At 46.9% G+C, this 12,570-nt stretch overlaps 1 protein-coding gene across 1 annotated transcript in view; it reads right to left on the reverse strand.

Annotated features, from left to right (window-relative positions):
- The window catches only part of DNAH9 (dynein axonemal heavy chain 9), a 336,995-nt gene that overhangs the window by 180,839 nt on the left and 143,586 nt on the right, over positions 1-12,570 (reverse strand). Inside the window, exon 38 of the mRNA XM_089663852.1 lies at positions 7,715-7,922. Coding sequence (XP_089519978.1) covers positions 7,715-7,922 — 208 coding nt within the window. The remainder of the gene's footprint in view (positions 1-7,714; positions 7,923-12,570) is intronic.

Consider the following 12,570-nt stretch of genomic DNA (forward strand, 5'->3'; position numbering starts at 1 on the left):
GTTACATGCATGACCAGCATAATGTAGGCTTTAGGGCCCATCAGGGGTGGACTGACAACTCATGGGGCCCCCGGGCAATAGGGGATCATGGGGCCCCTGTGTCTTTGCCCAAACTCAAAAAAGCCTATGAAAAAGGTACCAGGGGCATCTCATGGGGCCCCCTACTGACCCCGGGCCCTCGGGCAGTGCCCGAGTTTCCAAATGGGCAGTCGGACCCTGGGGCCCATTCACACCAGATGCAGTCGGATGCATTTTGATGCATTTTTGACTGCACTCCCACTGCATAGGCTGTCTAAAAGGCAGGGTATCCTATGGGTCAGACCATTACGGCAAGCTGCATTTTTCCGCACCCCGAAATGCATGTAAATGTACGGAAATGCATTGCAGCACATAAAAGCCCAAAGCAGAAAGGAGATAGAAGTGATCTCAAAGGAAATGCAAGCTTAGGAAAAATGCATGCAAATGTGCATAAAAATGTGCGTCAAAAGCACCTCACTGCACATGCAGTGAACGCGAAGTTTCTCGTGTGTATGGGCCCTCAAGGACAAGTTCAAGTTTTTATTTTTTTTATAAAAGCTTTGCAGTCCCCATCTCTAGCCCCCTAACAGGGACGGACTGACCATTTAGCCACTCGGGCGCTGCCCGAGGGCCCGGGGTCAGTAGGGGGCCCCATGAGATGCCCCTGGCACCTTTCATAGGCTTCTTTATGTGTGGTTTGAGTGTGGGCAAGGACACAGGGGCCCAATGATTTCCTATTGCCCAGGGGCCCCATGAGTTGTCAGTCCGCCCCTGCCCCCTAACATTAGGAGTTGTTGTCCTGCAGTACAGGTAGGTCCCATTTAAGTGTATAGGTGGTTAGAGCTCAGGAGGGGACAGCCCAGCAATAGATTGTTACCAGTCAAGATGGTCAGCACCAGAGATAAGCAATTGGAAGAAGGAAAGGGGGGGTTCAGTTGTGTTTTCTTAAAGAGCTAAAGGAGGTGGGAAGGTTTTGCAATAAAACGAAACCTTGTCTTTTAAAACCCAATTGGACCCTCAGCTGAAATCAGATGCATCAAAACAAAGTCTCGCTGCTTGTTTTCCTTCTAAAGTAGAGCTTGTCATCCGCCAGCATGCTGTAGAAAAGGAACCTTGGATCTCTATCATGGAAGCAGTGGTGTCTCCGCAGACGTCCAACACCCCCCCCCCCCCCCCCCCCCCCCCGCTGAGTCAAAAACAAAATAGTCTCTCCAAATCAGAAAAGCCCATTCTCCCTGCCGACTGGAACGCTCTGGTTCTGATTCTGCAGGGGGCATGTTGGACCTCTGCAAAGAGACCACTGCTCCACATAGAGAGCAAGAGTACTTCTCTGCAGCATTCTGGCAGTGGACAGGCTTGTCTACTCAGTCTGTGGCTGCTTTAGAAAGAAAAAAAAAAATCTGTAAGACTTTTGCACAGTTTTTTTTTTGTGCAACCTGGAAGTGGCTGTGCCTGGCATTCTTATACAACAGGCAACCAAACACCATTATTGACATCTCCTTTATTAAATTCTAGCAGCCTGGCTGCTAGATGGATCTAAAGGCGTCAATATTTTGTAGCCCCTGAATCAATTACCTGTATCTATGCCAGGGGAAAAAAAACTTGTTGACTGGCCATCTACAAGGAAAATGAGATTTATAGTGTATCTAAAGTCAAAACATTTTTTTCTTTCTTTAGGAATGAATGGAAGGATGGGGGGTTCTTACTGCAGTCTGTGTCCCCATAATGGAGATTTACTTTCTCTATTCCCTGAGTGAATACGGTCACCTAGACCTAGATCCAAAATCCAAAATCTTGAGTTGTCACCATAAATAGAGAGGGGATCTTCCAACTGGGCCCAAGAGAGGATCTCCTTCATGTAGCACTACCCCCTTAGGAGTTGCTGAGTATTTGGGTCCCCCCTATAGTCCTGCACAGCCAGGCAACAAGCATTTCCCTCACTCAGACTTGCATCAGGAGACAGTAACCAGTCCTTGAGCTTTGTTTTGAAGTTTTATTAGGTGATTTGGAACTTGGATGGGGTAAAGGGTGTATGAGATGTCTAAGGGAATGGCGACTAAGGACGAACTCCTTAGCAACTATCTACAAGTCTTTACAGCAGCATTTTTATTCTGTAGAGCTAGCCAGCATCTCCTATAGTACCACCCCAGACCCCAGATGACTGCTCTCATCTAGCTGTACTGGGTGAATCCCTGAGCTGGGGATCCAGTGCCTGCCACTGCAGTGTTAAACAGTCCCGGGTAAGATAGCAATTCCAGTTCCCCACTAGAGTGCCCCTTTCCCCTTACTAGTGCAGGTGGGTGCAGGTTTACTTACTTGGTTCCTCTCCTTTGCTGCCTGAGGGTCGGTAGCTGCTACCAGGCCTTCTAGCTGGGTAGCTCCTTCCCTGCCACACAGGTGGTCCCCTCTCAGGGGGCCGCTGAAGTCCCAAGTTTTAAGCCTTCCAGGGTCCTCTGTCCAGCTGGGCCCCCACACAGGCTCCTGCCTCCAGCCTCACATCCTTCTCCTTCCACCCAAACTCTCCTGCTGCTGAGCAGGCTCAGCTAATCTTAAAGGTTGTCCTGACCCCTTGCCAAGCCTCCTGCTGGGGATTGGCCAGGATTCCTTAAGAGTACAAACCAGACACTCCTCAGATCTGCCCACTGCTTCTAGACCTTTCTCGAAAAATCTAGAGCGGGGGGGGAATTCCAGAGGAGCAGTGCCCGAGTTTTCAAATGGTCAGTCTGCCCCTGGGTGCTACATTCACTTTGGTAGGGTGACACGCTGACAACCAAAGAATGGTGTATCTTATCACCATATCACCAAGCTGTAGCTTCAAAAGCACCCAAGATACTTACTTGTATATAAAGAGGTCCGGGGGAAAGACATAATATACCAAATCAGTGGAGGAACTACCAGGGTCACAAAGGGCTCGGTTCACACTGCCATGACCCCAAAGTCATGTGGCTTACACCTTTCTTGTGGTTTCCTTGCAACGTTTGCAGTTTATGGCACTCAAATCGCACCAAAGTCACAGGAAAAAAGTGCAGGAATTTTTATTGTCACTGCGACTTGAGTCGCAGTGATTAGAACGCCATCCATTAAAATTAATGTGTTTTGCCTTATCATGCATCTTTATGTGTCGCGGGTCGAGTAATATGTTGAAGCAGTGTGAACTGGGGCTTATAAAAAAACTCCATGATGGGAGTAATAAGGCCCCAGTATTGGTGAGAAGGGCAGATGGGTTCCAGGCTCAGAGAAAAGAGCACCAGGACTGATGAAAAGGGCCTCGGTGGTGGGCCCTTCATGGTTTCTTGCAATACCCAATAAGAAATCATTAGTAAGATGTTTCAATCTGCAGTTGACAGAAAGGAGATGTTGCCAAATTGAACCGAGAGCAGAAAAGGGCAACCAAACTGATAAGAGGCATGGAGAAGCTCAGCTTTGAGCAAAACTTAGCTGAGCAGAATTTATTCTCCCTTAAAATTTCAGTGAGTGTGCCAGCACAGGGACGTTTCCAGCCAAAGCCATACCTACTGTAGCACTCCCCCCTTAGGAGTCGCTACGTTTTGGGTGCCCCTAAAGCTCTGCACAGCCAGGCAACACACATTTTCTTCTACACTTTGCACACTGGAAACAATAAACAGTCCTTGAGCTTGGTTTAGTTGTTTTATTAGGGGTTTAAGCCTTGGATGGGGTTGAGGGGTGTATGGCATGCCCAAGGGAACTGCAAACTTGAGGACAAAAGCCTTAGAAACTATGTACAGATATGAACAAAATAGTCTCTCCTTCGAGAGCATTCCAGCTCTCTGGTGTACCTCCTCAGACCCCAGGTGAATTATCCTCTTCACCCAGCTGTTCTGAGGGTATTCCCTGGGCAAGGGGGCCCAGGAACTTTCAATCTAGCACAGCAGCCCCAGATGAGAAGCTAGTTGAGTTTTCCACCTGACTGCCCTCTCCTCTTATGCGGCCCAGGGGGTGTAGGAGCACTCACACTGTCCTTCCTGACAGCTTAATGGGTTGGTGAATGACTTCAGGCCTTTCGCTGGGCTGGTCCCTTCCCTGCTGCTCAGGATACCCTCTCTTGAAAATGGTGGTACAGTGACTGTACTTATCATTCTGGTGGCCCAGTCCTAAAAACATCACCGCTCCCCGGCCAGTACAGGTATTCTACTGAGCGGATGGATCAAATACCTGTTTCCCCCATCGTATGCTGTGGTTCCCTTCACTAGGGGGCACTCTGATGTAAGGGGAAACACTGACGTTAGGGAGTACTCGGATGGGGACCTTTATGTAAGGGGAGCTCTAATGTAAAGAGGACCTGATGTAAGGAGGGGAACTGATGGGGACCCTAATGTAAGGAGGCGCCCTGATGGGGAGCCTGATGTAAGGAAGGACCCTGATGGGGACCCTGTTGTAAGGATGGGCACTGAATGGGACTCTGATGTAAAGAGAGTCACTGATGGGGAACCTGATGTAAGGAGGGACCCTGATGTAAGGAGGGACCCTGATGGGGACCCTGATGTAAGGAGGGGACCCTGATGTAAGGAGGGGAACAAACGGGGACCCTGATTTAAGGAGGGGCACTGACGGGGACCCTGATGTAAGGAGGGGCACTGATGGTGGCCCTGATGTAAAGAGGGGCACTGAATGGGACCCTGATGTAAGGAGGGGCACTGAATGGGACCCTGATGTAAGGAGAGTCACTGATGGGGAACCTGATGTAAGGAGGGACCCTGATGTAAGGAGGGGCACTGATGGGGACCCTGATGTAAGGAGGGGCACTAATGGAGAATCTGATGTAAGGAGGGACCTTGATGGGGACCCTGATGTTAGGAGGGACCCAGATGTAAGGAGAGACCCAGATGTAAGGAGGGCCACTGATGGGGACCCTGATGTAAGGAGGGGCACTACTGGAGAATCTGATGTAAGGAGGGACCCTGATGTAAGGAGGGGCACTGATGGGGCCCCTTATGTAAGGAGGGGCACTAAATGGGACCCTGATGTAAGGAAGGGCACTGATGGGGACCCTGATGTAAGGAGGGGCACTGATGGGGAACCTGATGTAAGGAGGGGCACTAATGGGGAACCTGATGTAAGGAGGGACCCTGATGTAAGGAGGGACCCTGATGGGGACAACGATGTAATGGAGTACTTTGATGTAAGGATGGATGTTGATGTAAACAGGACTCTGATGAGAAAGGTGCAAACTGTTTTTTTTTCCTTTAAACTTTATTAATGGATCAAGCCTATCTGGAATTTGTATGGTTTTACTGTTATCATAGAATGACCATTACAAAAAAAGCTCTATGTAAAATGTATTCATTCCTTTATAAAACTGATTTTTTTTTTCCATCCTGCAAATACTTGCAAACATGTACGAGGACCTCTCACTAAAAGGTTTGGAGACCGCTACCTTGGGGGATCAGGAAGGGATTTTTTTTCCCAGTTACAGCAAATTGGATGATGTTTTTATTAAGGGAGTTCAGAGGATGCGTGGCGGTTTTATTTTATTTTAATCTTTTTTGTTGAATTCGATGGATGTGCCTCTTTTCATCCCAACATTTATTATTTTACGGAGCGTTTTACATATATTTATACTCGCGGTGCGCGACTCAGCCTAGTTTACATTTATATATTTTTTATGAAGAAAATATGACCTTTGAAAGGAATTCTTGTGGGTGGAAGAACTGTACGCGCCAGCAGGCAGCCCAGACCTGCCAATCCAAATTCTTGTTTTTTTTCCTTCTTTTAGCCAACTACATAATAATCACAGACAGCTCAGATCCGTGTACGGACATCACCATAACAACACCGATCGGCTGCGGCTCATTTATATCATTTGTGGCAGTGCTACATTTTAGTAATGATAGATACTGGCACCTAAAAGCTGTGTATGACAAGGACAGCACCCGCCATCACACGGCACCAAGCCGCGACATCGACACCCTCTGGAGAAGTGACTGTCAATAGCATGTTCAATTTCCATGAGATTTGCATCTCAATAAAAAACACACTGATTGGCTGATAGGAATACTTCCTTTTAGATATTTGTTAGATGGACGCGGTCAAGCCTTAAAGGGAACCTGTCTTTATTTCACTACCTGCTTTGAACAAGCATGCATCCAGTGATGGGAACGCTCAACATGCTGATTTGCCCCAGGTAATGATTGTGAGGATGACAGCCCCAAATATCAGCGTTAGCCGCTTCCAAAATCCCATTCCTGACAAGTTCCCTTTAATTAGTTGTGATTTTATTTTTATAATTTTTTTTTTTTTTGGTTGAAGATTTTGTTGAGCACTATTATTGGGATTGTAGCACAATTTATATACTTTTGGGACTTTTTTTTTTTTTTTTAGACTTTTTACACATTTATTTATTTGAATTTTTTTTTGCGCTGTGGAGTGTTTATATATATAATTGATTGTTTTTTTTCCTTTCATGAACAGCAGCATTTAGAATTTGATTGGAGTATATATCTAATTTTTCTGTGGCGCAGGTTTTTTTTAGTTTTATTCAGTGTAAATTAATTGGTTTATGTGAAAGTTATAGCATCTACAAATGGTGGTACATACACTGGAATTTTTATTTGTATTTTTTTTGTACTTGTAATGGTGGCAATCAACGACTTATAGCGGGACAACGGCGGGCATTCTGACACTGGGTGGGAACTAACTGCCACTGACATCCCCAGTGACACCAATACAGTGATCAGTGCTAATAAAAAGCACTGACACTGTACTAACGACACTGGACAGGAAGGGGTTAACATCTGGGGCAATCAAGGGGTTAACTGTGTGCGGTTTTACTGTGTGTGCTTTACTAGGGAAACATGCTGCTGTGTATTTCTCTGCTGTGCAGACCACCAGATTGGAGGTCAATCAGCCACAGCTCAAGAAACTCCTAGCAACTTCTGAAGAAAACCCCAAGGTTCCACAGAACCCCACCTAAAAATGACTGTTCGAAATAAAGAAAAAAAATAGGTTGTGTTTTCTTTTCACATATGCAGCTCAATCAGCAAAACTGAGATTTTCCGCAAGCAAAATTGCATAACGGCAAAATAAATTTCACCAAATGAACTTATCCCTACAAGTTGCTGGGTCATGATGTAGATCTTTCCTGAACACTGATGTAACCTATTGTCCAATATGCACTACAGTCATCTCGTGTCTCCATGAGCGCCGTTTACTTTTTGTTGCATGTATATGGGTAAAGCAACACAAACTTTTCAGCCATTTCGAACAGTTCTGTAGGAGTGTCAACACTTCTAAAAGATAAAGATATTTTTCTAAAAGATATTTATTTTTTTGAGAACACCCAAAGCAGTTAGGGACCAGAAAACACCACCACAATTGTAGAATAGGTGAGACTGTAAGATAAGATGATGGTCATTATGTTCTCTTACACCCACACAGCCTTCATTGCCCCAGAAACATTGACTGAAAGCTTAGTCACATAAGTTGGATGCCTCAGTGGGATGATGGAATGATTTTCTTGTATAGCTTTCATGCCCAATGTTGAGGAGGAGGCCATTTTTCTCTTTAACTGAGTGGAGATTGTCATGTTTTTCTAATACATGGCAGCGGCAGCCATTCTGCATCCATGCAGCTATTAGAGAAAGCAGTTTTTGTTGCCCACACAATGGGGGGCTAACATGACCACCAAATCATCAATCAAAAAAAAATAACAGCTGATAGAGATAGCGACATGTATTACCTTGCAGCATGGCCGACGTGGTGTAGTAGTTGAAAGGGACGTTCTTGATTAAATACTCATCAGCATCCAGAGAAGACAGCTTCTCTCCAACCAGCACCGACTTCCCAGTGCCAGCATTTCCCACCAACATGACTGGCCTCCTGTTCTCCAGCAGTTTGTCCATGAAGTAACGGACTCGGATGGTCTCAGTGGTGTGCACCAAACAGGCCTGAAAAAGGACAGAGTCAGCCCAATTTATGGAAATCCTGTGACCCTAACGTAGCATAGGTCACATAGAGAGAGATCCCTACATCATGACAGTACAACCGATAACACAAAAGGTTCAAATCTCATTGGGTCCCATTCTCATTGTATCTTTTCTACTCAAACAAGCCAGAAGATTCCAGTCTTTGACTGGTGCAATACATACTGCTTTTAGGGCAATGACAGGATCCATAACAATTCTGTGGAAGTGACCAAACCCATAACGGTTCTGGAGTGATTTTGGGACCCATTCTGCTTATGAGGCAGCAGTGACCAGAACTAAACTCTTTTCGGGACAGTGACATGACCCATAGCCAGGGGCGGACTGACAACTCATGGGGCCCCCGGGCAATAGGGGATCATGGGACCCCTGTGTCCTTGCCCAAACTCAAAAAAACCTATGAAAAAGGTACCAGGGGCATCTCATGGGGCCCCCTACTGACCCCAGGCCCTGCCCGAGTTTCCAAATGGTCAGTCGCGGGAGCCATACTTGTTTTCAGGGTAATGAGGGAACTCATATCACTTCAGAGGCAGTAAAAGCATACATGCTGGTTTTGGGGCAATGATGAGACCCATGCAGCTTCTGAGACAGGGATAGGACCCATATCACTTTTGGCACAATGATGGGACCCATAAAGGTTCTGGGGCAGTGACAAGACACACACTAGTTCTGGGGCAGTAATGGGTCTCATACCATAACTGGGGCAGTGATGGGATCCATACCACTTCTGCGCAGTGACAGGACCCACACTGGTTCTGGAGCAGTGATTGGATCAACAACAATTCTGGGGCAGTGTCTGGATCCATAACATGTCTGGGACAATGGTTGGACCCATATTGCTTCTGGGGCAGTAATGAGACCCATACCGCTTTGGGCCAGTAACAGGATAGGGACATGAAGTTACAAAATACATACACAATATTGCCAACAGTATTTGGACACCCTCCAAATCATTGGATTCAGGTGTTCCAATCACCTCCATGGCCACAGCTGTAAAAAATCAAGCACCTAGGTATGCAGACTGCTTCTACAAACATTTGTGAAAGAATGGGTCGCTCTCAGGAGCTCAGTGACTCCAAGCGTGGTCCCGTGATAGGTTGTCACCTGTGCAATAAGTCCATCTGTGAGATTTCCTGGCTACTAAATATTCCACGCTCAACTGTTAGTGGGATTATAACAAAGTGGAAGCAACTGGGAACAGCAGCAACTCAGCCACCAAGTGGTAGGCCACGTCACATGACAGAGCGGGGTCAGCGTATGCTGAAGTGCACAGTGCGCAGAAGTCCCCAGCTGCCTGCAGAGTCAATAGCTCAAGACCTGCAAACTCTGTGAGGCCTTCAGGTTAGCTCAACAACAATGTATAGACAGCTTAATGGAATGGGTTTCCATGACCGAGCAGCTGCATCCAAGCCTTATATCACCAAGAGCAATGCAAAGCGTCGGATGCAGTGGTGTAAAGCACGCCGCCACTGGACTCTAGAGCAGTGGAGAAGTGTTATCTGGAGTGACAAATCACGCTTCTCTGTCTGCCAATCCAATGGACGTGTCTCGGTTTGGCGGTTGCCAGGAGAACAATACTTGCCTGATTGCATTGTGCCAAGTGTAAAGTTTGGGGCAGATTATGGTGTGGGGTTATTTCTCAGGGGTTGGGCTTGGCCCCCTTGTTCCAGTAACGGGAACACTTAAGATGCCAGCACACTAAGACATTTTGGACAATTTCATGCTCCCAACTTTGTGGGAAGAGTTTGGGGATGGCCCCTTCCTGTTCCAACATGACTGCCCCCCAGTGCACAAACCAAGGTCCATAAAGACATGGAGGAGCCAGTTTGGGGTGGAGGAACTTGACTGTCCTGCACAGAGTCCTGACCTCAACCCTATAGAACACATTTGGGATGAATTAGAGCGGAGACTGCAAGCCAGGCCTCCTCCCCCGACATCAGTGCCTGACCTGACAAATGTGCTTCTGGAAGAATGGTCCAACCTTCCCATAGACACCCTCCTAAACCTTGTGGACGGCCTTCCCAGAAGAGCTGAAGCTGTTATAGCTGCAAAGGGCGGGGCCAACTCAATATTGAACCCTACGGACTAAGACTGGGGGCCATTAAAGTTCATGTGCGTGGAAAGGCAGATGGCCCAATACTTTTGGCAATATAGTGTATCTCTAAAACAACTAAAAAGGGACATTTGAGGAGGAATCTGAGTGGTGGAGCGTTTTGTGACCTTGCGCAATGCTGCCATGCAGTCTCGGTTTCCCAAATAGGTGTTTTTACAGTGGCTGAAATTGTGTGCATATAGCAATGAACAGTAGGAAGTACAGACATGACAAGGTTTGTGAGGGTATCAAGTAAAGACAGGTATCACAGCTACCCTGCCATAGTACAAAAAGAATCTAAAAAAAATGACCAGAGTTTTTCATTTAAGAAAACTGTAACTGGGAAAAACTGCATAAACTATTGTTGATGGGCGACACTATGCAATATGCCAATACATGCATGTGAATGGGGATCCAGTGTTCAGAAGCTGAATAAGAAGGGAGTGATCAGGGGTGGACTGACAACTCATGGGGCTCCCGGGCAATAGGGGATCATGGGGCCCCTGTGTCCTTGCCCAAACTCAAAAAAGCCTATGTAAAAGGTACCAGGGGCATCTCATGGGGCCCCCTACTGACCCCGGGCCCTCGGGCAGTGCCGAGTTTCCAAATGGTCAGTCCGCCCCTGGAAGTGATGCATACCTGCATTTATATGGCCACATCTATGTGTACACCTCCAAGTGTCTGAGTTCAAGTGTTTGCAGTGAATATCAGACAACTGGGGTTTCAAACTTTGCAGTAACAGTTTGGTGAAAAGTGGTGGAACTACCAGAGTCGCAAAGGTTGCACTTGCGACTGGGTCCCTACATTCCGCCACTGTTGGGGGGCTTCGAAACAGCAAGTAGAAGAGCCCACTGCAGAACATGTGAAAGGGTCCCACACTGCAGGACTATAAGGCTCGGTTCACACCCCAGAGTCATGGGACTTGCTTGTGATTTCCTTGCAACTTTTGTGATTTAACATTGCAATGTATGGCACTCAAATTGCGCTGCAGTTGCAGAAAATTATTGCAGAAACTGTTTTTTCTTTTGTTGTTGTGACTTGAATAGCATTGGTTAAGGCAGCACATATTGAAATTTATGTTTTTTATTTGTCATGCGACGTTATGTGTCGCAAATTGTATGATAAGTCACAGCAGTCTGAACCAGGTCTTATAAAGGGCGCTGCGATGGGATTAAAGGGCCTCAGGCCCAGAGGGAAAGACTTGGAGGAAAGGGCCTCGGGGCAAAGCAAAGAGCCCCAGGACCGATGGAGAGGGCCCCGGCGGTCAGGAGGTTTCTTGGTTTCTGACTGGAGCCCTGAAGGTTCTAGTCAGGGGCGGACTGACCATTTGGAAACTCGGGCACTGCCCGAGGGCCCGGGGTCAGTAGGGGGCCCCATGAGATGCCCCTGGTACCTTTTTCATAGGCTTTTTTGAGTTTGGGCAAGGACACAGGGGCCCCATGATCCCCTTTTGCCCGGGGGCCCCATGAGTTGTCAGTCCGCCCCTGGTTCTAGTTATGCCTCTGGTGAAGATCCTGTTCTGTTCCACCATGGCTGTACCCCGGTGTACAAAGCCAGCTCCATAAAGACGTGGTTTGACCAATTTGGTGTGAAGGAACTGGAGTGTCCTGCACAAAGCCCTGACCTCGACCCTGCTGAACACCTTTGGGATGAATTGGAATGCTGATGGTGAGTCTTCTCATCCAGCATCAGTATCTGACCTCACAAATAGGCACAGATCCCCAATGACATCCTCCAAAATCTTGTGGAGAGCCTTCCCAGAAGAATGTAGGCTATATTAGACCTAAAGGTGGACAACGACCATATTAATGGCCATGATTTTGGATCTGAATGTCCAGCAAGCTCATATTGGAGTGATGGCCATTTGTCGACAAAACTTTTGGCCGTTTAGTGGATACACTCATTTGTACTCAGCTTCTAAGGACAGGTACCCTTCTGTACACGAGTAGACTAAAGCCATATCAGTTCAGCTCACATGTGCTCTCTGCTAGGAAATATTCCAGATTTCAATCTTAAATTTCAGAATAATGGGAGACGATAAAGAGCAAACAATGGTGATCGTGGGAGATAAATGGCCCGGCTCTGTGTCTCGCTCACAATGCTGCCGCTGCTGCATTCGTCGTTTCATCTTTTCTCTTTGCGGGAAATCTAAGCAGTATTTAGCCGGTCTTAAGAATGATGAAAGTGAAATTCGGCTGCATTGTGCGCTGTATTGATACAATATGATAGTCAAAACGGTTTTGTGCTCAGAATAATGCCCTGCTTTACCAACTGTTATATCAACAGGGAGAAGGAGGCGGAGGGGGCCAATAAAGCGAGGAGGGGGTGATAAAAGCAGGAGAACAGATTACTCCACCAGGATGGGAGGGGGGGGGTGACTTTGGAAAAGCATTGCAAGTTAGTAAAACTCACTATAAAGTGTACAGCCATCCACAGCGGAAAAGTGTATTTGACGGTTTTATATGATGCAAACATAATCTGCAGTGCTGTACAAAGAACATTTTACATCAATCACTGCAA

This window comes from Staurois parvus, unplaced genomic scaffold (assembly GCF_062004578.1).
Source record: "Staurois parvus isolate SC_StPar_1 unplaced genomic scaffold, SC_StPar_1.0 ptg001787l, whole genome shotgun sequence".
In the NCBI taxonomy this organism is placed as follows: Eukaryota; Metazoa; Chordata; class Amphibia; order Anura; family Ranidae; genus Staurois; species Staurois parvus.